We start from the raw sequence: 27275 nt of genomic DNA, 5'->3' as shown, positions 1-27275 counted from the left end.
TAAGGTGAGAAATATACCATTTATTTCCTACAAAAACACATTTAAAAAGTTACATTTAATTTGACACTATTTAAATTACATTAAAATATAAATATCAAGACTATAAAACCAGAAAAACCCCTTTCAATGTGCAGTAACTTCATGGTCCTTTGTGCTTTTGAGGTAAAGTCACCAAGTTCTTCCTTCTTGGCTTATTCTTCGAGTTCATAAAGTTTCTTCAGATCCGACTTCAACACCTCTTCGTCCAAGTCTTCCGTCACCTCCACCTCGATGCCGTCCATGGTTCTTTGAAGCTCCTCCTTGATGTGATTCAGCTCCAGGAGGCCGTCCTGCAGGTCTTTGCACACGTCCCGGATCTTGGACGCAAACTCCGTCTTGGCACCTTTCTTTAGCTCCGCCGAGTCCTTGGCCAGGAAGAAGACGTCAAGGGCCAAGAAGAGGCCCGACATAACGCCCGTGGTGACGCTCATCACCTGCGCGGCCTTGGCGGCACCACCAGCCACGCTCAGGACCTGGACGGTGCTGATCAGGCTCTCCGTGTTGAGGACCAGAGCCTTGCCGGCCCGGCCGCCCTCCTTCATCACATGCTTGACGTTCTGGTTGAGGTGCTTCTTGGCGATGGTCTCAGCATACTGTTCAAAGTTCCACTCCTCCAACGTCTCCATTCCTGCCTGTTTAACAGATTTTTTACGTTAAATTTCACCTTTTCGGCACCAAACATCCTGAACACACTGATGGAAACGTTCTAGATCAGAGGTGTCAAACTCATTTTAGTTCAGGCGCCATATACGGAGCAGTTTATCGTAAGATTTTAGGCGGGAAAATTTGTAATTTAATCATTGTGCTTTACTTTTCACTAATTTGTACATGCACTTATACGTTTATAACATATGTATGGCACCGATTATATCAATGCAAAAAGTGACAGATTTCAGTGTCTGCAGGAGATTCACTTTATTTTTTGATTTTGTGGCCAAATTTTTTGTAGTTTGGGGAGATTTTGTGGAATAATTTGAAAAAAATTGCAGGGTTTTGAAATAAGTTATTTTAAACATTTGAGATTAAAAATGACTTTCATTATGTGATATAAGTGTAGGGCAGTGGTTCCCAAACGTTTCACACTCACGTACCCCTTCAGACATTTAAGTTGAACCAATGTCCCCCTACTCCTGCACACTTAAACACATTATGTAATGTCACATAACGCAGCCATACAGCACAAATCTGGCCCTTTAAACCAAGTTTGGCCTTCAGGAGAAAGTTAAAAAGACAGAAAAAACAAATGATTTGTCCAGATAACCAAATAATTCAGTTGTAGATGAATCAGCTAGGATATCTCAGATATCCAAATACACAAATTCAATGTATATTCCACAACATTTGGGGAATCGCAATTTTTCCATGCTTTTTTCCCCATGACTGCAGCCATTTTAAAAGTACATTTTCCTGCAATTATTTAAAGCTAAAGCCAGGCATTCTCCTTTTAACCTGGATATTTGAATTGACCCATTTGTTAAAATCCCCTACATGTCACTTCCTCGTGTGTTGTTGTAAATGATTCCAGGACTTACAGATACTTTGTTAACAGCGTGTCTTCAGATAAGAGATGACTAGATTTCCCGTTAATGTCACACAACCTGTTCTACGTGTGCCGGCCTGCACCTTCACCTCAGGCTAGAAGAATGCGGTCCATGCACATAGTTACTCTGGGATCTGGAGCCTAGACTTTACACCGATCTGATCGGCTATATAGGATCGGCCGATATTTAGCATTTTATGCGATTAATGTGATCGGCTGTAATGTCTCCGATCAATGATGTCATTGTTGTGATGAACCTTTCTGTAGATGCTTCCATTGCATTGTTTATCGTCTCATTTACACCAAAGAGATGTTTGCTTTATGTGACACAGCTTTATTTCACTCACATTTGTGCACAAAGGTTAAAACCTATGAGCGAATGGTGAAAATGTCTCTCGGCTGGAGCGAAGCAGCTCAGCGCCGTTCTTCTTCCCCAAGTCTACTGGCTCTGAAAGCGGGGGCAGCGTCTGCTGTTAGTGTGTGTGTGTGTGTGTGAGCTTGTTTTGTTTATTCGTCCTGAGCAAGTTAAAATGGAAAGTCCTATAGCAGAGCGATGTCTCCCGTTTACTTTTGCTTTCATACCAGAGACTTCTGTCCGTTTCAGGGCGATGATGGACACAGAAGCGCAAGTGTGTGTGTGTGTGTATGTGCCCCACCTCTGCTGTGCACCTGTGAATATGGACTAGAAGCAGCAGCAGCTTTTACGATGCCACAGTCAGTAAATATGTCTTTGCTCCTAATGCTAATGCTCGCGGAAGCTATACGTAGTTCCAGTGTGGTCAGCCTCCGCAGCTTCATCTCTCTGCGGGACTGCGGTTTAATTCAACAGCTGCAACAATTACTTTGCCAATCACTCAAAAACATCATACAGTTTACAATCGATCTGCTCCTGGCACACACGCTCCCTCACTCCACACACTGGTCAAGCAGCAAGTGCATTCATTCGCAGTTAAAGGGCCACGCACCCACACTGACAACAAAAGTTATACAGCAGTCCCTCGTTTATTGCGGGGGGGGGTTTACGTTCTAAAAATAACCCGCAATAGGTGAAATCCGCAAAGTAGTCAGATTTATTTTTTTACTATTATACATATTTTAAGGCTGTAAAACCCCTCAGGAATGAACATTTCTCTCTTGTTGAAACATTCTCAAAGTTCAAACATAAACCTGTTTTCAAACATACAGCACTTCAGAGTCACACTGCTAGTGATCAGACATTGATGCCAAACGCATTTAGAGTCTGTTGACGATGACATCACGTCAACACGGACACCGGTTTGTTCACCCATTCAACCATGGAGTAGAAGCATCCAAAATTGCACTGTAAGCAAAACGCAGAGGCCGCGAAAGGTGAACCACAAAATAGCGAGGGACTACTGTATATATGTTCATTTCCTGCATGGAAATTCTTTAACTCTTCCACTCCCTCACAATCACAAGGCTGCGCTTAGGACCTGAAGTGTAGTATCGTTTGATTTCCCGTGACTCTGTATCAGGTAGTACCAAAGGTATTGGGCGGTACCTATAAAAAACAACCTGAATTCACATGATCGGTGATTGTTTTTTGTTTTTTTAAACTCACTGATCAGCCCAAAAATCCTGATCGTGTAAAGCCTAATGGAGCCTCACCTGTAAGAAGTCCAGGCACTCCTTGATGTCCCTGATCTCCTCCTGGTAGTCCTGGATCATTTTCTCCACCTTCTTGCGGTCCGTCTTAGAGTGAACCGTGTCGGTGATGTTGGCCGAGGCCGAGGCCACGCCCCCTGCCGTGGCGATGCCAATGCCCACGGCCGTGACGATGAGCGACGTCCCCGCGGTGAAGGGGGCCAGGATGAGGCCCGTGATGGTGGTGATGGAGCCAGCCACGCTGGCCACACCCCCTCCCACACTGGCCGTCACCGTCTTCTTGTGGAAGTTGTCGGCAGCGTCGGCGAGGCTGAGAAGCTCCAGGATTCGCTGCTGCAGGGAACCGCCACGCTGGTTGAAGAAGCGGACAAAAAGGCGGGCGGCCATGAAGACACGGTCGGCCGCTTCTTCTACAACTCTGGAGGAAACGAAGAGTGGAGTTTCAAAATAAGAGCCGTTTTTTGCTCACAGAGCCTCAGAAATGTTCTACGTACTCTTCTGCTTCATCGTCCTGGTTGGCCTCGTTCCACTCCTCCCAACCTAAAAAACAAACCTTTGTCTCACATCAAACATCGTCACACAAACCAATTCCGTTCACATCACGAAGAGCCGTACAAACACTCTTAACTGAGGATAGGAAAACATATTGGCCCTCATTTATCAACCATTCGTACGTTAAGATCTGAGCGTGCAACGTGCGTTCGACCAAATTCACGCAAGCTTCGGTATTTATCAATTCTGACATTGAACGAACGCTACGATCAGATCTCCCGTCAGGTCTGACCTTGTGTACAATCATCTGAGTGGATTTGTGCTGCAGCAGCATAATGTGACTGAAGCTGCGTTTCCATTACCCTTGGAATTTTGCAAAATCTAAACAGTGCAATAAAAACTGGTAATGGAAACACCTGAATTAAAAAAAAAAAATACTCAAATATCGTAAAAAAATGTTTACGCTTTCATGAGAAGGAATTTTGGACGTTTTGATATTGAAATGTATCTCAAAAGCACTATGGAAACAACTTTTTCACAAATACACAACACGACATACCTGATCACATGACCACTTTTCTCCTAGTAAACGTGACACAAGGTGTCAGCTGTAATTTAAGCATACACACATTCAGAACAAATCAAAACGGATTATTAAAACAAATTAATACAAAATGAAGCCCATGTTATTACTGATACCTGAGCTGTTTTGCTTTTTTGTCAATAAATCCACTGACAAATCCTGATCCCACAGAGGAAGTGTGAGACATTATATTTACTAGTTTTCCACAACATTGCATAGTGAAAGGAGCGATCTCTGATTTACCAGCACAGCGTGAGGATCCAAAACTGAACCAGTGGCAGTTCAGCCTCCACTAAGGCTTTTTAAGGGATTAGTTCATATATTTTAATTTGTCATTTATTGCCTAAAGCGAGCGGACTGAGGTCGATATAAACGTCACGTGTGTGTGTCTGTCGCCAGGACCTCTGCTGTGAAGTTGTATACAGCGCACACAGGGGGGCAGATGTCATCTATGAGCTTGTTTGTATTATGCTATTATTTCCACAAACGAGAACAAATGTTAGTATAAAGTCAGCTTTTTTTTTTTTTTTTAAATCAGCTTTAATCAAACTAAAGTACATTTTATCCAATTACTTAATAGTTGAGCACATTTGTTGGATCCTTAGTTTAGAAAAACAATGTTTGATGCAGATCTGGAATGAACAAGGAGGATTCGTCATCATCATTTACCATCATCAAATCAACCAATCAGAGACTAGAAAGGAACAGAAACTAGTTCAGCCTGGGGACAAAATACCAGGACACCAGTAGAACAAAGCAGTCCAATCAAGATGAATGCATTCATCTGTTAAAGTTACGACACCAACAGAGGAGAACCCCCCATACAGGTCACGACATTTCACAACGTCTGAAAGGAATCTAAGTTCTTCACACCAGTGGTTCTCAACCTTTCCAACCCACGAGCCCCAAAATAAAGGTTCCAGAGACCGGGGCCCCACACTGTACCTAAAAGTGGTAAAGTTAGCAAAATGATTGTGGTGAAAAAGGTTTTTAAAAACCAGAGAAACTGGTTAATAGTTGCAAAATTAAAGTGGGCAAAAACAGACAAAAAATGGTATAAAGGGTTTAAAGTGTCAACATTGGGACAACAATGGTAAACAATGGGCATAACAAATGGTGAATGTGCTTAAATAGACAAAAATAAGCATGAAATATGGTGATAAGTTAAGCATCCATAGTGCGAAATGAAAATATGGAGCAGGTAGTTTATAACCGAGATAATACAGAATAAGGAATAGTCGACTTTTGCTCTCCGGAAGTTTTAACTAAATAAAAGAATGAAAACTGAAGTAAAGTTGCAGTTTTGATCTGCAAACTTCAAAAAAAAATGAAAGAAAAGTACAAATCAGAAAGACGACAAACTAAATTTCATCTGATCATTTTGTTTTGGTCCAGTTTTAATTTCCAATCAGACAAAATGAACAAAAAATGCTTAAAGTTTCCCTTTTTTTTAACAAATTCCTTTGTTGACTCATTTCACCTATTGCTAAAGCGAAGCAGCAGACCTGCCTGTTGGCAACTGTCCAAATAAACTCAAGTTATTCTTGGTTTTTATTCACTTTAATATGTTATATTATATATATATATATATACACATGTGGGTTTTCTATGTGGTTTTTTTCTTAACATTTTGTGTTTTTGAATTCATTTTGTCCATTTTCTTGTCAATATAGCACTTTTTTGTTGCCCATTTGTGTGTTTTTGTGTCATTGTTGTTATTTTGTGTATTTTTCTGACACTGTGTATCTTTTGAAATCCTTTTCTATATGTTGTTGATTTTGTAGTCATTTTGTGTTTGAGTGGCTGTTTAGTGCGTCTGTCATCATTTTGTGTACTTTTGTTGACATTCTGTGCATGTTTGTAGAGTTTTGTGTTATGTTGGGGCTCCATATTACTTCCAACTTAATTATTAAAATTAGTTTTTAAGGGCCGCACAAAATTAGGCCGAGGGCCGCATGTGGTGCCCAGGCCGCTCCACAACAATAAGGCATCACATGGTATGTCCCTGGAATTTTAAAGGTTGGTAAACTAACTTATTGCTCCCTCTAGTGGTGAGCCAGTGTAACTGTTGTTTAATATTTAATAATAAAACCAAACCAACCCTCAACACTTCTCCACCAGGCCAGCAATCCCTCTTCATCCTGTGAAGCACACATTTCACACACTCAGTGGAACAGTCGTTTAAAGCGCAGGCAAAGTGCACGTATAGAATTAAGATTCTCACATCTAAAGGATCCTCTGCCGTTTCTTCACCAGGAACAGGAACTTCAGCAAACTCCAAGGTCTGAACCTCAACCACCTCCAGAATAAAAGCAAAGAAAAACATTTACTACAGAAACAAAAACATGCATAAAATAAACAAGTTTATAAAAAACAAAACACTAAATCGTTCCTTAAAAATAAAAGACACCTGTAGAATAGAACTGACGGTATAGTAGAGTTTGTTTACCTTGTATCTATATAAATAGTATAAATTATATCTTTTTATAAACATTTTAGCTACTTTCAATTACACGTTTTTAAACAAAATGTATTGCAAGAATATCAAGACCAAAACACTATTTGTACCGTTATCATCATTACTATTACACTTTTTATTTGTCATTTCTATGTACATCATAAAGTTTACTTAAAATGAAAATTATTTTTTAATAACTGTCAGAATTACTGCATCGATTTAAAAAGTCACAAATAAATAAAACAAATAACATAATTTGATGCATTGCAAAAAATAAAAATTACATATGATTTTCCTGGATTTTATTCAACCATTTAAATTATAAATATGTTGATAAAAAGCTAAAAAAAAAAAACATACTTTTGCAAAAAAAGTTAGTTAAGTTCTGTTGTTAATGAGCTTCCAAAAAAAGACAAACTGGTATAAAAAAAAGACACTGTACATTATAAATACTTTACTTAAGGCACACTGTACATTTTGGCCACTAGGGGCACTTTTATCAAACTTCACTGACCTGCGTTTGTGCTTCAGTGTCAGCATTCGACACATTGGACGAGCTCTGAGTGTGAAAAACACAAACTGTTACTGAAACCATCTCAAACTTCTACAAAAGCTTTATTTTGAAAGGAACAGGAAGTGACCTCACCTTTGTCCCAAACAATGCAGAGGGAAGAATTCTTTTGATCCTGAAGGTCTGAGGACGAAGAATTCAGAGTTAAAGCTTCAGTTGAACTATTGTCGTCCTCGTCTGTCAACGTGTTATCCTCCTTATTTTCCCTTTAACCCAAAATTATTAATACAATTGAAGAAAATATAATAGAACTATTTAATTAAATAATATTCTAATTATTAATACCATTAGATTTATTATTACTGTTAATTATTTAATAATTTCAAACCATTTTATAATGAAATATCAGTGATTTAATTTTTCAATATCTAAATTATAATTATTTAACTTTGTAATAGAAAATGTAAAAATGAAGGATTTAAAATTATCTAATAACCACATTTAGATTTATCATTACTGTGAAAAAACTAAATAACTTTTAAACAGTTTTATAGAAAATGGATGATTTAATACTAATGCATTATCAACAGTAATAAATATATATTATAAATAGGATTTTAGTATCATAATTGTAATTTAAAGTGATATATTGTTAGATTGGGGGGTCTGTATGTGTTGATAAAATAGTAAATACATATATTAACTTCAAAGGAGCTGCGTTTGTTTCCATGGGAACACAGAAACAGAGATTTAATTTACATTTAAAGTGCAAGACGTACAAACAGGATTATTTGTTTGTTAAATGTGTGTTTCTACTTCAGCGCTGACGTAGGAAAAAACATGTTGCGCACGCACACGTTATTATAACGATCTGTTCAACTCACCATGGTTCGTTTCTTTGGAGCCGGCTGCGATTTGACCTCTGAGCTCACGTCATCGTCCACGTACCAAACAGACTGGAGAGTGGGAGGAGTCAAACATCGTTAGCGTCAGAGGAGCTTTAGGAAACATCTGTGACGAACCGACGTTTGATGCTATGAAATTATTGATCATTCTTTATCTCTAAACAAAACGCAATTGGTTTCTGACGTTTCCTATGCTTTCAGAAACTTAGTATGTTTTTAACTGACTCAATAACCAAGCAAAACCTAAGACAATTCACCAACCAACTCATTAACCTGACATAGTAATAATGAACAAAACAACTCAATAACTACGTAACAAACCACTTAAGATGACTTACCAACTACGTCATTAATTAAGGAACCAACCACTCATCCAACCACCGCAACAAATAAAATCCAAGGTAATTAACTAACTCAATAACTTTATATGTTATTTCAACCCTGTTGCCTTCCCAAGGGATTAATAAAGTCTATCTAATCTAAACTAAACCTGAGATAATTAACCAAACAACTTAACTAATTCATTAAAGAGATCCTCCACTGTTTTTACAAATGTGGCCTAAAACCTGTAAAATGTACTTATTAGAAGATCTATGCCTAACAAAACGCGCTATTTTGCACCATTTTCATTTAATTAACTTTTAAAAATGGAATCTATTTTACCGTTTGAGAGCCTGTGTGCCGCCATGTTGAAATGACGTCATTGATGACGTAAATCGACCCTTTTAGTCCATTGAGTTCTAAAGGAGGTGAAGCATTCAGGATCATTTAGCAGCTCTTTCAGTCAAAATAACAACTTGTGCTGCTTTGAGTTACTCTAAAAATCAGTAAAAGTCGATGTAAACCTCTTTGTTTACCGAAATTTGATAAACAAAATCCGTGAGCAGAAACAATCTGTGACCAGAGGGGGCGACAGTTCCATCTCTGCTGTTTCGTAGACGCCATGAAGCAGAGAAGAAGAGCTCCGTGCATGTAAATACAGGTAACCAGGATCCAATGCTCATTAATGCTGACCCAAGTAGAATCTGTCTGTTGCAAAGAAATGGTTGAAGGTATGGTTTAATGGTTTAAGTCTGGATTTTTTTTTTTTGCTTCTCTTCTTCATGGCGTCTATAAAACAGCAGAGTTGGAACTGTCGCCCCCTGCGGTCAGATTTTTTCAGCTCACAGATTTTGTTTATCAAATTACGGTAAACAAAGAGGTTTACATCAACTTTTACTGATTTTTAGAGCAACCCAAAGCAGCACAAGTTGTTATTTTGACTGAAAAAGCTGCTAAATGATCTTGAATGCTTCCTCCTATAGAACAATGGACTAAAAGAACGTCATCAATGACATCATTTCAACATGGCGGTGCACAGGTTAAAGTAGTCCCAGTTTTAAAAGTTAATTAAAATAAATAATAATAATGCGTTTTATTAGACAGATCTTCTAATAAGGACATTTTCACATAACACATTTGTAAAAACAGTGGAGGATCCCTTTAAACAACCACTTAAACTACAATTGAGAGAATTAACTAAATAACTAATCAACCAACTACTTATCCAACCAACAAACTAAACCTATAAGATAACCAACAATTAATGTTCAACCAATTATTCAATAACCACCTTGTTAGCCAATGGCAGCAGGGGGAGGAGCTTGTTGGTATCTGGACGCCTCACTTCCAAAACAAATGAGGTGAAATAAAAATTGATGCACCCAAAAGTGGAAGTTCATGTCATCAATAATAAAATTGAAATGTTATCCAGGTATTTTATCAGTTGATTCTGTCTTTGCAGCCAGCACAAGACGGTCCACGGCCCAGAGGTTGGGGACCATTGAACCAACCATTAACTAAAAAAAATAAAGCCAATAACTCGTTAATAACCAAACAAACTACTCAACCTAAGTCATTGACTAAGTACTAACCACTTACCCAACCAACACAACAAACTAAACTTAAGATAAATAACCAAATAAATCATTAACCAACCTAAAAAACTAAAACCTAACAGACAATTAACCAACTGAGTCAGTAACTATAGAACAAACCACTTATGCACACTAAAGCAGAAGTCCAATTCTTTCAAAACAAAATACCTGGCACACAATTTTTATCAGTTGATTATATATCGTAGCTGCCCGAAAACAAGCCGAACAACAATTAGAAAAATGCAACCGAGCGACCTGGAAACATTTACCGACAGTGTGAGGCTGAGGGTAAAACTAGTTCCTGGTGTGTTCACATTTTGCTGAGTCACTAAATCTTGTTTATTGTTGTGTTTGATGAAGTGACTGAGGAACAGGATGCTGCTGGTTTGCACTGGACAATTTCCAGGGCCTGTTTTTGGATTCAACGCCCCAACAACTTGTGACAACTCACACGTGTCTCCGTGGCGCAGACGTCAGCGTCTAAACTCTCAGAGCTGGTGGAGGAGTCGCTGTGAACCTGAGGCAGAAACATAACACTGTAAAAACACCTACAACGAGGCGTGGGCACGCCAACAATAATCCTCCTGCGTCACAGTTCTTTATTTATCAAAGGGAGTTTCATTTACACTGTCACTCAATCCTACAGTCAAATGACCGTTTTAAAAAATAAACAGTTTCACCACAATTTATTAAATTAATACATGTTCATTGTGTTTTAATTGACCACAACATGTAATGCATTAATGAATCAGACAGAATCAAATTAATGAAACCACGTTTATTTAACAATACTCAATTACTTCCAAAGAGTTTAAACTGGTAAATAATGGGTCAACATATGTGACAATAAGTGGAAAAGGTTTATAAGTGCTGAAAATGTCTTGAAAAGTGAAAAAATGTTCAGAAAAGGCATTGAAATGTGATGGAAGAAAAAATGATGAAAATAGGTTAAAATATGGTGAGTTTGGTGAAGTTACAGAAAATGGGTAAAAATGATCAAAAATCTTTAAATTCCTACAGTCACAAATCAAATTAGTTTGAGTTCCACTCCTAATATAAAACTGATGACACGTTACCTCCGTCCTGACTGAAGAAACTCCAGAATCCGTCTGACTTTCACCCTCAGGTAACTGTAACAGATTTATAGTTTCTCAATGTCTATTTTTTTTTTTTATATTTAAACACAAACACTAAAGTGTGTGTGTTTGATGCTAACCTGTGTGTAAGTCCTGAAGGGGTTAACCTTGTGCATCATGTCTCTGAATCCCATCCTGTGGCTCTGAAGTCAAACAGTTTACAGTCAGAATGTGGACTGTTGTGCCCTCTACAGGAAGCACACAGGACTGCACTAATCTGTACCTCACATTCCTCAATTTATTTTGCCTCACCCAAAGAAAATGGACAAAATTACTCAAAAAACACAAAATTAAAACAAAAAAAACAAAGTGAGTGAAAGGAAAATGTCGAGAATGACTCAAAACTACAAAATGACAAAAAAACAATAAAAATAATACAAAATAAGAGGGAAAAGATAACAAATATGTGATGAAAGACAAAAAATACAAAATGACAACTACGACAAATCATTAACATCCAAAACATATACAGTATATTAAAAAAACAAACACAATGAGAGAAATAAAACAATGTCAAATGACAAAACAAAAAAAACCCAAAAACAACAAAGACAAAACTAGTCAAATATACAAAATGATAAAAACAAAGCAACTCCAAAACACGAAGAAAAGGACAAAAATGTACAAAATGAGAACAAAACAAAAATGCAAAGAATTACTCACAGAATACAAAACAAAAATGTGATTTTAAAAACGCACAAAACAAATAAAATACACAAAATGACAAACACAAAACAAAGAAAGATAAAAACATGTTATAAATGACAAAAAAAAAATATAACAAAAACAAATTAGTAAAACATACAAAACACACTTTTTTCTTCCTGTATTAATGCTCAGATCAGTCTCATCTCAATGTTGATAACTTGACTCTCTGGGATGTAAAAAATAAAATAAATGAAATTTGTGTTGCCCTGCGGTGATAAGTCACCCATCTCTGCCTCAGGTCAAAGGTCAGCTCTTGTTACACACACAAGTAAATAAACAATGTCACCATTCACCGTTTTCCCCGTCAAGAAAGGATGCTGTGCTTTTATTCTTAAGGTTTCTTTGAATTTCCCACGACAGGTGGACTTAATTTAAAGTAAATAAACATTTTCTTGAATGTTTCAATTAGTTTCTTTTAAGATTTGTTGTAAAAATTTATTTGATTTCATCATTAAATGTAATTTGATAGTTTATAATAAGTACCTTTTTTTAACGTCCGTTATGAGTGACATGAGATCGATGTATTTGGGTTAGCTAATCAATATTTTGCTCTTTACATTCGACACCGTTTCATTTCCTTTAATAAGTAGCAATAAACCAAAGCAATTTTATAAGGCCTTTAAGGGTCAGTATTATGTTTTTGAGAGAAACCATTGGGTTGGCCGTGTGAGACGTTATTAAAGGTTCTGTACCTGTTTCTCTGTTAAACTCCCACTGCTGGAGGAGAGCTCCTGGTTTAGTGGGCGGGGCTCCTGGAGGACAAAGACAAAGATGTGAGGATGTGGGGGTAAAGCAGATGCTCTGATGGAAGTGGTACCTTAGTCTGGGAGGATTTGAAAGGGTTGACTTTCTGGAACACTCCACTGATCTTTCCTGGATTCTAGAAGAACAGAAGATGAGAAGAGTTTTTTTTTTTTTTTAACAGAACATCAGAGCCAGTGTTGGATCATCACCTGTTTGTCCTCAACGTCCCTGAGGCTCTCCTGAGAACTACGAGAATCATCTTTAGGATCAATCTGTGGCCCCTGAAACCAAGAGTAACCCACAAACATTCATTAATCCATAAGAAATATATATTATACTGTATACACGTTTGAACATTCCAAGATTCTGAAACTAGAAGATGAAGCGCAAGGAAACCAAGGCACTAAAATCTCTATAAAAGCGGGGAAGTTCTGCGTGCGTGTAGCAAATTTCTCCCCAACGCAATGCCTGTTTGACCTGAAACTTTTCTAACAGCTTCTACATAGCCCGAGTGTGTACATCTGTTACTTTTGGACTTATTTGGCAGTTTGAAAACGTTTATTTTAATTTTATTTAGCCCGGACGGCACATTCGCGTTTACCCAGAAATGAAACTTATTCAGCTTTTGACCTCAGTGTGAGGGGGTGCTAGCACACCATTCTGTTCATTTACAACCTCTAATCAGTTGAATATGACCACATGGTCCCATTGTGTGTATCCATTATTTTGGAATTATTTGGTGTAACAAAACTTAAATTTTTCGTGGTACTTCCGGGTCCGTTTTTTTTCTCAAGTCTCACACATTGAGCGTGAGACATGCATTTCAACAACCTGTGACGTAATGTGTAGTGAGCCTCTCTCTCACACACATCTCACAACACACCCTCACCACACACAAGGTATTTATAATGAAAATATACTAAATTAATAAAATAAAACAAAAAACCAAACACACCAAAAATATGAAAATGACTCAAAATACACAAAACTAATTAAACAAAAAATACACAAAATGACAACAGAAGCGCACAAAACTTCACCAAAAAACATACGAAAATACACAATACTGATATTGCAGCCTTGAGTAATGGCTGATACCGATATCAGCACAAATCATACATACTTTTATTACATATTTTGTAGTGTGGAATGTTAGAAAAGGTTTGATCAAGTAATGTCACTGCAACAGCAGGGATGAGAAAAACTGACCCATTTGGCTACATAAATGTTAACCTTCAACATATGATCTACAGCCTAGGTTCCCAAAGTGGGTACGCGTACGCCAATGGTCACAGGGGGTACGTGGATAAAAACAGCGTCACAACATCGGAAACAAGAATATAAATAGATCAGCAGGTAGGAGCCTCCATGCATTTGTAAGACTGTCCTCTAGTAGTGAGCTAATTCATTACATGAACAGTCACCCTGCTCTGAGGATTGTGTTTGCATAGCTGGAAACCATCGGTCTAGGACCCATTGAGTTAGGACCCTCGGATTAGGACCCTAGCATTTTTTTCGCCACAGCACCAACTAGAGGCCGTAGGCTTGAGGTCTGGGACCCATTGGTTTAGGTTTTAAAACACATTCTTCATTATTCTTGAAAATTGATACGTATTAGCATATATGATCATGCTATCAACATTTAGCTATTAACCTTGTACTTAACTAAAACCTGCCAAATATGTGTTGTGTCCAAATAAAATCTATGCAAGCTGCTCACTGGTTTATTGTATAGAATAACTAAATAAATCAACCACAAACAATTTTTCTGCTTTTTATTGTGAATAGAAAACATTAAAACCACAACACTTTGATGATCACACACACACACTCACGAATATATACATTTTCACTAACCACGTAGTTATCAGTTCACCAAACAATCTCATTATTTCATAAGCTGATGAAAGCATGAAGGTAACACACTAAACACACTATTGCACAACACAATGACAGAGCAGATACATTTTATATTAACGATAAATTATTAAAGCACTGCGCCAGGTGCAGTGTTATTGCATGGGGCGCTAATTATTTTGATGCTTTGATGATGAAAAAAATTCTGACCATTGCATTAACATCTCCTACGTTTAGCATAAATTTGCTATTTTTAATTAGCCACAAATTTTTCTGAAGGCGTCGCAGCTCTGGGGTTGCACCACCGCCGCCCCTCCCTCTCCTCTTCTTTTCACAGCACATGGTGTGACAGGCATCATTTACAGTAGATACAATTCAGAACTAAAAAATACACTTATCGCCATCCATCTTGAGAATAAAGTCCGCACTCTAAGTCCAGCTCATGAACCTGCATTCCCAAACATCCACACTTGCTGTTGCAAAAAACGGTAGGGTTCTAATTCAATGGGTCCTAGACCGATGGTTTCCAGCTGTGCAAACATACTCCTCGCTCTCACAGACTGATGTAATTGATTGATTTACACTCATGAGTGACTGGTGCTCATTTCATTGCGCGCGGCAAACCGTTAAAAATGAAGTGGTTAAAAGACATCACTTTCCTTCCACGTCGACTGTTTCTACATCAACTCGTCAGCTGATAGTAAAACGTCACCAGACAGCGATAGCAAGACAGTTGAAAAAAAAAAAGCAAATATGATGAGAGCTGCATCTATGGGGTTCATATATATTTGTAGGGGTGGAGTTACTCGGCCACAGTGTGTTGTATGCGCTAAAGTTGGGAGATACTAAAACCCGGAAATATTTTGGAGACAAAGTAAATTCCTCCGCGTACAGCATTCATAGGCTTTAATATCACCCAGTTTATCATTATACCAGTTGTTAGAGCTACTGTCTTCACCACTATTCCTGGTTATTGTTTTACACAGTTCAATAAGGCAGTGTAGTAGTTCCTACTCAGTGTTAGGAATAACGGCGTTCATTTTTTCAGTAACGGGGTAATCTAACTAATTACTTTTTACGCCGTTACAGTTACTGAACGTTAAATTCGGTGCGTTACATGTATTGATTGAATAAACTGTTATCAAAAAGCATCCCAGGCTTCTTACTCAGCTGTAGTGAGGAGGTGGGTTAAAAACAAGGTGTCATGTTTAATGGTAGCCAATTAGAGCCAGTGTTTTTACTCATGTGCCAGCACACGCACACACAACCACTACAGATTTGATGAAGCAGCAGAGATGGTGAGCGTGGAGCAGTCTGATGAAAAGTCATTATTACGGTGATGATATAAACACTACATTAAATTAATTGTGGTCAAAGACAAGAACGTACATGTGAAGTGTTCATTATATCTATGAGTGAAGACTTTGTCAACATCCATTGTAAGCAACTCAAATTTAATGAAGCACCTCACGACACGCATCTAAAAAAATCTGAATTCTTTGACATATAGCAACTTTAGCAACGCAAATAGTTTCATTGGTAATGAGTTACTTTTATTATAGAGTAATTTAGTTACTAACGTAGTGAGTAACTATAACTACTTTTTTAAAGTAACGTTCCCAACACTGTTCCTACTGCATATTTACAAGGTTATAAACATTTTATAATTGTGCATGGTTCCTGTTATTAACATATACATAGGCTGAGGTAAGCTTTTAAATAATAATGAAATCATAATAATAAAACTGGTTAACACGTGTTTCCGAGCAGCAGGTACTCCATACCAGCCTGTCATTGGCCGATCTCATGAGATCTCTGAAGCTAAGCAGGTCTGGTCCTGGTTAGTAGGTGGATGGAGACCACTGAGAATTCCAGGTGCCACAGTGGGGGACAGTCACCCCAGTGGTATCTGTCATTGTGTCCTTGGGCAAGGCACTTCACCCACATTGCCTCGTATGAGTATGCCTGTGTGAGTGCGTGTTGGTGGTGGTCAGAGGGGGCTATGGTGCACTATGACAGCCTCGCTTCTGTCAGTCTGCCCCAGGACAGCTGTGGCTACATTAGTAGCTTACCAACATTATCGTGTTTGAGTGCGCAGAAGTAGGGGGCAAGCGACTGCCAAAAGTTTGGCAACCACTGATTGACAGTATTCTACAAGTGAATAAATACAATACAATATAAATGAGATTTTAGATGCAGTCTGATAAAATCCAATATTCCTTTATGGCTGATATCAGTATCAGATCATCCTCAACTACAATGGCAACAAAAAACAATAATTATACAAAAATACATAATGACTCCAAAAAACAAACATTACAGAAAAAAATAAATATATATATATATATATATATATATATATATATATATATATGAAAATGAGTTAAAAACATTTATCATGCACATGTTCCATAGAATTAGACCAGTGAAATCACAAATGCTATTTTACTTTGTCCCCACAAATAAACTCCTTTACAACACCACAGAGTATGTACACCTCTTTGTACATCCAACCTTCACTCATTTGGCCATAATTAACAACTTTACTTAAGCTCCTCCCACTATATGACTACATACTTCCAACAGGTACTGTACTAGTCTATTATAAAACACGGGAGCCACACACAGCTATCAGTCTAAGATCATGTGGCCCCCAAGGCAGGTATACCAAACCATTGCAAAAAACAAAATGACTACAAAAATATACAAAAACTTTTTTTTTTTTTTTTTTTTTTTTTTTTAAAAACACAAAGCGTAAAATATACAAACAAAAGGAGAGGAAAAAGATAAAAAAAAAATATGATAAAATATAAAGCCAAATCATTAACATCCAAAATTAGATATAAAATAAACAGTTACATTTACAAAGTGACTCCAAAAACACGTAGAAAATGACGTACTGTACATCATACAAAATGAGAACAAAAAAGCAAAGAATTACTCAAAATACAAAACTAAAAATGTAAAAAAAAAGAGAAAAAATATACATAAGGACAAAAAAAAAAAAACAAACACCAAATTAAACACCATAAAAACAAATTGACAAAAACAACCCAACATTTTAAAAACAAAAAGAAATCATTAATATCCAAAGTAATAAATAAAACACAAAATGAGTAAAATGTACAAGATATAAACTTAGAATCCAAAAATATGTAGAAAAACAAAATGAAACACTACAAGAAACAAAATTACTACAAAAACAAAAAAAAAAAAATACACAACATAACCAAAATAAAGTGCAGCCAAACAAACACACAGACTTTTTGTGGTTTCCTGTGTTAATGCTCCGATCGGTCATTATTCTAATGCTAATATAACAGATATAATCACAGTTTATACACCACACTGTGATAAACTTTTAAACGGAGAAGTGAAGACGTGTATTTACACACGTTTAGGCTTTATTCAACTCCTGTTGGGTTCACATTAATGTTAGTGACTATTCTTGTTGGTTTTGTTAATTTGTGTTTTTTTAGTTTACTCTTGTGTCGGTTTCATTACAGAGTGCTGAAGCGTCTAACATGCTAACTGCTAATTTAGCGTCATTCAGACTATTGCTATGGTATTTATCTGGTATGTGATTGGCTGTAGTGAAAGCTCCTCCCACCTGATCAGGATTGGACGCTTTGTTCTGGTTCAGCGATTCAGACGAGGACGTTTTGGAAACCTGGGAAAACAGACGAGTCAGCGCTTTAGCTTCTGTCGGGTTGGACACAGACAAAGCATCGTCACCTGTGAGCTGAACTTGAATGGGTTGACCTTCTGCATGACCCCCCGGAACCCCCCAGCAGCCTGAAACACACACACACACGTTTATTGGTGCCTGGACAGGTCATGTGTACAGAATTATTAACGTCACCTGTTTGGACTCCAGAGACTCTAACGATGGAGCGTTGGTTACCGAGGAGGAGGAAGAGGAGGAGGCCTGGACACAAACTGATATTTTTCATCTATACTTGATTAAACAGATAATTCACTGTTTTTACAAATGTGATCTAAACCTTTAAAATGTACTTTAATTAGCTACCTTCACTCTCCCTTAAACAGTGAGCTGATACGTTCTGATGGCTGAAGTTAGCAAGTAAATCACTGACTGTTGAAGACACAAACCCTGAGAAGAGCTTTTGGGTGGAAGTCCTTCAACTTCAGCCACCAGAGCATGTAAGCGCACTGTTTAAGGGAGAGTAAATGTCCCTTAGGAGAGCTCTTCTTCCCTGCTTCATTGTCTACTACCAAACCACAGAGTTACATCTGTCGCCTCATGTGGTCAGATTATTTTATCCTCTTTCCGTAAACAAAAGAGGGTTACATCATCATCAAGAGCAACCGAAAGCAGCACAAATTGTCATTTAGACTGAAAAAGCTGCTAAATGATAAAAAAAAAGCTGCTAAATGATCTAAAAATCAGGCTGAATGCTTCACTCATATTGAAAACAATGGGATGTTTACAGGCAGTGGGGCCGTGTGACATCAGTCACGTGATTTCAAGATGGAGGAACACAGGCTCTTAAACTGTAACGTAGCCCCATTTTTAAAAGTTAATAAAACAATAATAAGGTCATTTTAGACTTTAGGCCACATTTGTAAAAACAGTGGAGAATCTGTTTAAAAAGCTGCAGGTGGAGCCGTTTACCAGTGAGGCCTGTGAGCTGGACTTGAAAGGGTTAACCTTCTGCATGACGCCCATCACTCCCGATCTCTGATGTTTACACAAACAACCAGTGTTAAAAACACATTTAAATACCTTTAACACCGACTTTTAACCTGTGTTCACCTTGGTCTTTGTGTTGGAAGGTGGTCCAGCTTCAGTTTCCTGCAGGATGAAGTCAAAGAGTCACTTTAGTGTCTAATTCAGTAGTTGTTCACAGCATAACAACATAATAAAGCATAATATTTATATGAATCCAAGCTACAATAAATGATATCCACAGAAAATAAAATGTTTATGAAAAAACTAAAGCCTGCTTGAATTTAATTGGATTTTATATCGTGAAAAGCATGAGCATTAAAGTTTTGTCATTTTGTGTATTTTTGTTGTCATATTGTACATTTTTTTTCCCTCATTTTGTGTATTTGTCATGAGTGTTTGGGGAGTCAAGTATTGTGTAATCATTTGGCACATTTGTTTGTTTTTTCTATAATAGGAGTCATATTTGTACTTTCACTTTGAGGCCGCACAAAATTAGACAGAGGTCCATATGTGGCCCTCAAGCCTTCAGTTGCCTATGTCAGGTGTAGACCAACTGAACATCTTTTGTTTTTTTTTTATATATATGTATATATATTACTACTAAAGGTAACCTTTAAGTAACACCTCTGTACGTTGGTCAGAACCATAAACCTGAGTCTGTTACAGTGTTTTGTTGTGACAAAATCATGTTACAATTTCAAAAATGTAAACTGATCTTTGGAAATTTTATAACTTTTACCATCCCTGTCTTTTAGACGTGTCAATTCAGCCGAGTCAGGACTCTTGGAGCCTGATATGTAACAACAACCCAAATTGTCATTACATGTCGGGCATTCTTTATTAACTGGTCAATAATGGAACTAAAATGCTGAGACCAAAAAGTAAACTTTGTTAAAAATGTAAAAACTTGCTACATTTTGGATGCGTTATTACATTATGGGGCAGGCAAAAATATGTGTCCGAAATAATAATTTTATTCCATCATAAAATGAGTAAATGAAAAATGAATTATGGATTAAAGGGATAATTGCTTCAATGTAGAGAGTGGTATGATACACAAATGCATATGTATTAGGCTTTACACTGATCTAATCGCCTGTATCGGATCGGCTGATATTGCATTCATGCAATTCATGCAAGCGACTGTAATTTCTTAATTTGCCGATCAATGACGTCATAGTCGTGATGAAACCTTCTGTACACGCTCCCATTGCATATGTTTTACCAACTAATTTACACTGAAGAGATGTGAGTGAAATAAAGCTGCGTCACATAAAGCAAACATTTGTGCACAAAGCTGAAAACCTAACAGCGAATGGTGAAAATGTGTCTCGGTTGGAGCGAAGCGGCTGAGTGCCTAACTTCTTCCATAGTGTACTGGGGAAGAAAACGAGGGCAGCGTCTGCTGTTAGTGTGTGTGTGTGTGAGCTTGTTTGGTCTATTCAGCCTGAGCATGTAAAAATGTAGAGTCCTATAGCGGAGCGATGCACTCTCGTTGAGTTTTGATTTCATAGCAGAGACTTCTGTCCATTTCAGGGTGACGGTGGACACAGAAGCGTGCGTCCCACCTCCGCTGTGCACCTGTGAATACAAACTATGACCCCCAATTTCCACCGCATCCGCACCAGCACAGCACCATAACTGCTGAGTCATGCTAGAGTTTTCTGCAGCAAATATGCAGCCCTTCCATTTCTGCTGGAGCTGTGCAGCAGCAATTTAACAAAAATAAACCAGGGCGGGACAGGAAGTATTGAATTGACAGAATAAAATATCGTAATTCCATTCCAGACCTTTCCGTTGATATCATGGTTGGTTCGATCACTTTTAAAATCGTGACATTGCATTTATCCATGGCTGAATCACATAAATGTATTATAAATGCGATTACACGTCAGTTAGCGGGATCTTCTTAGTCCCTGCTGCAACAGATGCAGTTACGCAGCTTCTGAGCAGATAAACATCCAGTGGAAATCCATTGTAAACGATGAGACAGGAAATGTGTTAGCTCCTAATGCTAATGGAGACTTCATGTAGTTCCAGTGTCTGACTCTGCAGCTTCATCTCAAACTCTTGTAGTCGACACAGCTGCTGTCCAGGGACTAAATTAAATGGTTTAGCTCACAGTTACATCTTTAAGTGCTCGCGCTCTGCATCGCATTTTTAAAAGTGCATGGCTCATGCGCTCTTGTGCTTGCAATATTATGTTCAGGTCCTGCATGGAAACAAACTATCCCGCTCCCTCAGAGTCAAAGATGCATTCAGGTCCAGAAATGTGGTACAGTTTCATTTTCCGTAAATCTGTATCAGATAGTACCAAAGGAATTTGATTGTTTGCTGAAGAAAAAAAAAAAAAAAAAGAACCTGTTTCAGTTATCACTGACCAGCCCAAAAATCCTGATTGTGTAAAACCTAATATACATATATAATATTAAACCCTTTTGGAGAACTCTCATCAAAAATGTCAAGATTACGTAAACGTCACTTTTCTTTCTTACCGTTATAACATAATGATGGAAATCAATGTAAAAGCATTAAACACTAAGGTTAAATTTGAATTCTACTGCTCTGTATCATTTTTGTATCTTAACTAACTCTTGTGTGTTATCTTCTCACTTCCTGAACACAGAAGACTATAGAAATGACTTGGGATACAGCAATAACAAACAGACTATATATACAGTATAAACTAATGGTCCAAACATTTAGAACAAATTCTCTGAAACAGTTAAAGTCCAGTGAATCAGCTGAAATTGAACCAAGTTAAGTATAAAAAAAAAAAAAAAAAAAAAAAAAAAAAGGTCAAGGTTCTCCAATAAAATGATTACACTATTAGTGAAAAAATTTAAAGGCAATACGTTTACATTTTAGGGTCAGCATCTTGTTACATTATTGACCAGTTATTACATTTCGGGCTCTAACAAGGACAAAGAGCAGCTGAGATTTTTGCTCCATTATCTGATGGATCGCTAACGTTAGTGTTAGTGTTAACCTGTGAGGCGTCTCGTCTCTCCGTCACATTTGAAACTGAAGCGTCCACATTCTGAAAGTTGGGAAAACAATTTTCAGAAACTTCACAGTTGACTCACAAACAACAAGACCACGGCTGGTGATTGGTCGTACCTTTGTGACGGGTCGTGGTGGAAGTTCTGGAGTTTGAGCCGTGGACAGTTTGTCCTTCCTGAACATGTTCATTCTGTAATGGATGAAAAGACGAGTCGTGTTTCATGAAAACAAGGACAAACACATTCAGGCCTATTGAATGAAGGCGGACGGGCTGGATTAGTGGCTTTTTTTTCATTTTTGGTTGGATAAGGATCAACGCCCTCAGGGAATAGTGTCAAAAAAAAAAAAAAAAAAAAAAGCAACAACATTCTAGTGATCATATCTCCACTTAGGTGGACGAAACACCGTACAGTCCTAGTCAATAAATGGATTCAAGAGTTTTTTTTTTGGTAGGGCAAACACAATAAATCACAAAGAATTAAAAACACTTTCAATAATCCGTCTACAACAGTGGTTCTCAACCTTTTCAGCCCGTGATCCCCAAAATAACAGGGGTGCATAATTATGGTCTGAAGAACTAATCAGTGCAAGCTACAAATCAGTGATATTACGTTGATTTTTCTTCTTTTTTAGGACATTAAACAGCCGAATTACATAACGAGCCTAATAATGTATAACTATGTCAAAATGATTTACTTAGCATGGAGACATTACAGAAACAATAATGTTTTGTTTTTTTAAGAAAGAAAAACTGTTGCGCAATTTGGCAACTTTCAACCTGTTTAAAGCTGAAGTTATTTTGTAGCAACAACTAAGACAAAAAAAAAAAAAAAAAAAAAAAAAAACTGTTTTATGTTTTTCTGATTTATTTAGTTAGTAAAAGCGCACGGTTGGTGCCAGTCTCGAACGCAAAGCATGATGGGTACTTTTCACATTGAGTCTTGTTTAGGGCTGGGTCGTCATGTGTATCAAACATGAGGCAGTTTGAACTTTGTATATTAGAGTTATATGTATTTTTCTATTATGGCGTGCCATAGTTGCTAACGGTGAAACACAAGGCATGATGGGAAATGTTTCAAGGCAGTCATGAATAGGCTTGGACAAGTGTCATTTGTGTGAAATTTGAGGCTGATTGAACTGTGTCTAAGTTTTTTTAATTGTGACGTGCTTCAGAAATTAGCATTGCAATTTTGCGGCAGCGCCACAACAACACCGTTAGAGTTATGCAAATTCCTTCAAGGATTTTTAATTTTCAGTTTGAAGCGAATTGGTGGAAACCCCTCAGTTGAGTTCGCGCAAATGCATTTCGCCATTTTTGACCTTTGAATCATGATGGCCGACTTCCTGTTTGGTTTTGGGCAAGGTCATAATGTAACTTTTTGCTCATCTTGGGGTCAATAATACATTTGGTGAATTTCGTATGAATCGGACAAACCTGCCGGTCGTGCGGTTCCATCACAGTTTTTGTGATGTTTTGCGATTGTTTTACCAATTTTTTTTCGTTACGCCAAATTATCTAATTGTTTAGGAGGCCTGAGGTGCAGCAAATTTTGTTGAGACTTTGGGCATTCTAAGGGGCAAAACCAAAAAGGTTAATCTGGCCTTCGGACCCTACTAAAAGCAGTTACAATAGGTTCCAATGGCCTTTCTGGCCTTCAGACGTTAACTACAAATGATACTACCTCCCTGCCTATTTACCGACCCTAATAAAGTACCAACCTTCATATGTACATATCCACTTACCTACGAACCCATGTACCTACATATCTACCGATGTAGAGACGTACTCTGCTACCCACCTGCCTACTTTTTTTTTTTTTTTTTTTTTTTTTTTATTTACCAACCCCAATAAAATACCTTTCTATCAACATATACCCACCTACCTATATACCCAAAACTACCTAGCTGTCTGTACCAACATACCTGCCTACCTACGTACATACGAAATAAACTGCCTCCCTGCCTACCCAACTAAAGTACCTATACCCACCCAACAACATACATACATACATATCCACCTACCTACATAAAGTGTGTACATATCTATCAATGTACTGACACTTTGTTCCCCACCCCAATAAAGTACTTTGCTGCCAATGTACGAATTTACCCACCTACCTATCTACGTACCTGTCCATCAACCTACGTACGTACAAATAAAACTCCCTACTTTTTGTATTTAAGTAACCACCTACTTATTTATATACCAATTACGTATATAACTACTTTGTCTGATTTATTTTAGTTGGTAAAAAACGCACGATGAAAGTTTTACTGAAGAAAATAATTTTACTTTGTTTCTTACGCATATCAAACTCCTAACAAAACTTTACCTTTTAAATGTGACACGGCTATTGTAAATCCTGAATTTTAATGGTGAAACAACGCTTTAAAAGTCGTATTGTAAATTTGTTTGTAACCATAATAAAGCCGCATTAACAAACTATCCTAAATACGCAGAGATAAGTAACAGACAATCTTGTTAAAGATGAGAAAACAGCAGAACGATCGAGTTTTTCTACAATTTCATGATTTTGTAACAGAGTTCGGCGAGCTTCAACCTACGCCACGGTGACCTTTTCTCGGCGTCCTGCTCGGTTGGTGTGCGGAGGAATGTCGGAGAGGTCGGGATGAAACGGGCCTTACCTCGGTGTGAAGAAGCAGGAGGACGAACGGTTAAAACCAGGAAGAGCGGAACAAACTTTCCCTGTTTACATCACAGAACGGAATAGAGAACCGGTTCCTCGGCACAGAGGGAGAGCCGGGTGTTGGGTTTCAAAAGGAAGCTCGACTTTTCATTTCCCGCTGGTGATAAACTTTGGTTAATTTGTTTCACCTGTGTCACCGGCGGGGGCGGGGCTTATTCCCCTTTGTGGTTTTTGCATTTTCATAAAGAAATATCACTCTTTCAGCTTTAACATGTGACTATTTCAGTTATAGTCTCGTTTTAGTCAACTGATGAAATTAAGATTTATCAGAAATCTTACAGATATGAGATGTTCATATTTTCAAATAGACAGATTTTATGCGATCAATGCATAAGAACACAATCACATGAGATCTGATTGAATTTCATCATATTGTACTTGTATTTTTATTAGTTGATGAAAATAATATTTTTGACAGTTTTCATCAACATAATTTTTTATTTATTTACCAAAGTCTTGTTATTGTCACTTTAAAAAAAATGTAGTTGACGAAAACTATGGCAAAATGTTTGCCAACATTTTTCTTCGTGAACACTTTACTTTTATCCAATGGAATAAAATTATACCTTTTTTTATTAGAAGAAAATGTCAATATTTTTGACACATTTCGTCAACATTTTTTTTTACCTTTACAAAAATGTGGTCGACTTCGTTAAGAAACATTTCTATTTATTGTAGCTGATTAAGAACTGTAGTATATTTGCTTCTGCGCCGAAATCAACTTTGCTCCTTGCACAATACAAATATTGGTTATTAGCGCAACATTAGCTTTTGCTTCCTTTGCAAAATATTTACTTTTTTCCCCCATAGAAATTAAATTGGGACTAATTTGCACCGAACAGTTTATTTTGGCGAACATTTTGCCTCTGCAAACACAAAAACGTTAAGACCACACAATCACGAGTTCTGATTATACTTGTATTTTTATTAGTTGACAACTAGTGTCAATATTTTGACATAGTATGCATATACATTTATTTCTTTTAATTAGTCAAAGTGTCGTTATCGTCACTTGAAAAAATTTAGTCGACAAAAACTATGAAATTTTGTAAACAAAATTCGGCTTGCAGAATAATTTTGAACAAAGTAAAAAATTACATTAAAAACATTATTCCTACAGTGTCAAACTATTTTTATCCACATTTTTAAAATAATGAAAATCATGTTCCAACAGTTGAATAAATAAATCACAAACGTGTGAAGATTCGTCATTGGGCCACTAGAGGGCGCCAGAGGAGTGGGTTCACCGTTTCTGACACGTTTCATTACTGGAAATAAATGTGCCAATGTTCTGTTCTCCAATAATTATTGGAACATTCTAATTTTCATTTCAATATTGAATTTTCAAGATAAATATGGATGTAAGTAATCGCCAAAGTTCATATCCATAAAACAAAGTTTTCAGTCAGCCCCAATTTTTTATTATTCAATTATACGACAACTTTAAACTCTTACAAAAACCAAAAAATGGGGAATAAAACCCTAGTTTTATACAATTTACTGTCAGCATCTCTAAGTTAACGTAGCTTAGCACGATGCCTGTAAAATCCTGTTTTTGTTCCAATGTTTTTATTGTTCTTTTAAATTGTAAACCTGTTGAATTATTGACAAATTCTAAAAAAAAAATTTAAAAAATGTAATCGGAGAACTTTGAAGAAAATTCAAATAGCACTAGCATAAATTCATCCCACTTGTTCCCAAACTGCCTTTATTTACACTTTCAGATTCAGTATTTACATTTACAACACATTAGAACATCAAAATCTATACATATACTTCATTTAGACTAAAAAAATATGTCACATTAATTTGATGCTTGTTCATTAGCAAGAGCTAGCTATTTAAGCTAACTTACATTTATCAGGTTTAGCCATAAGCAACTCGTTAACGCATTAAAGTGATGAAACAAAGTCATAAGGTGCAAAAGTCTAAAGGACATCTCACATGAGCATTCTCAGCAAATTTTAAACAAAGCTTTAAATTACGGGCAAAAACCTTCATTTTCTTCCATTAAAAACAAAAAAAAAATTCTTCCACTGATTTTCAAGCCACTTAGTGATTACTAATAACTTAACCTGAAACACCAGATGATTAGACTATTACGCGTTCCTTCAACAAAAGTGAATAATTGTATTTTTTTCAGAGCCAACAGCAGCAGAAAAAACTTTTTAGAACTTTAAGTTTTTAAAAATGTCTACAAACCTGAAAGAGAAAGTTTTCCTCCTCCTTGATTTTCTTCTAGACAAGTTAAATGTATTTATATGTAGTTTAAAGCCTTTTAGTTGTTTATCTTTAATTATTGCATCACATCAGAAAGCCACTGAACCGATTTCAGTCTGTAATTATTAAAGTGTTG

At 37.0% G+C, this 27275-nt stretch overlaps 1 protein-coding gene across 4 annotated transcripts; it reads right to left on the bottom strand.

The window, feature by feature from the left end:
* apold1b (apolipoprotein L domain containing 1b) lies at positions 1-27260 on the bottom strand. Of its 4 annotated transcripts, none has more exons than XM_028473891.1 (22): positions 27122-27260; positions 22329-22401; positions 22198-22248; positions 19293-19331; positions 19152-19217; positions 18378-18443; positions 18251-18310; positions 18126-18185; positions 12868-12939; positions 12732-12794; positions 12607-12666; positions 11287-11349; positions 11147-11200; positions 10522-10587; positions 8134-8205; positions 7385-7432; positions 7253-7297; positions 6505-6579; positions 6382-6421; positions 3700-3745; positions 3209-3623; positions 1-671 (listed from the first exon to the last, which is right to left on the bottom strand). In XM_028473891.1, the coding sequence occupies exons 2-22, from the start codon at positions 22398-22400 to the stop codon at positions 192-194; spliced, it is 2013 nt and encodes a 670-aa protein (XP_028329692.1). In that variant the 5' UTR covers position 22401; positions 27122-27260; the 3' UTR covers positions 1-191. The 4 variants fall into 4 exon arrangements, with proteins under 4 accessions (XP_028329692.1, XP_028329691.1, XP_028329693.1 ...); XM_028473890.1 differs by lacking the exon at positions 27122-27260 and adding an exon at positions 24777-25065; XM_028473892.1 differs by lacking the exon at positions 27122-27260 and adding an exon at positions 24788-25065.
* Between the last annotated feature and the right edge of the window lie 15 nt (positions 27261-27275).

This window comes from Gouania willdenowi, chromosome 18 (genome assembly GCF_900634775.1).
Source record: "Gouania willdenowi chromosome 18, fGouWil2.1, whole genome shotgun sequence".
Lineage (NCBI taxonomy): Eukaryota > Metazoa > Chordata > Actinopteri > Blenniiformes > Gobiesocidae > Gouania > Gouania willdenowi.
The sequence above is the reverse complement of the archived record's forward strand: the minus strand, read 5'-3'. Positions and strand labels throughout refer to the sequence as shown.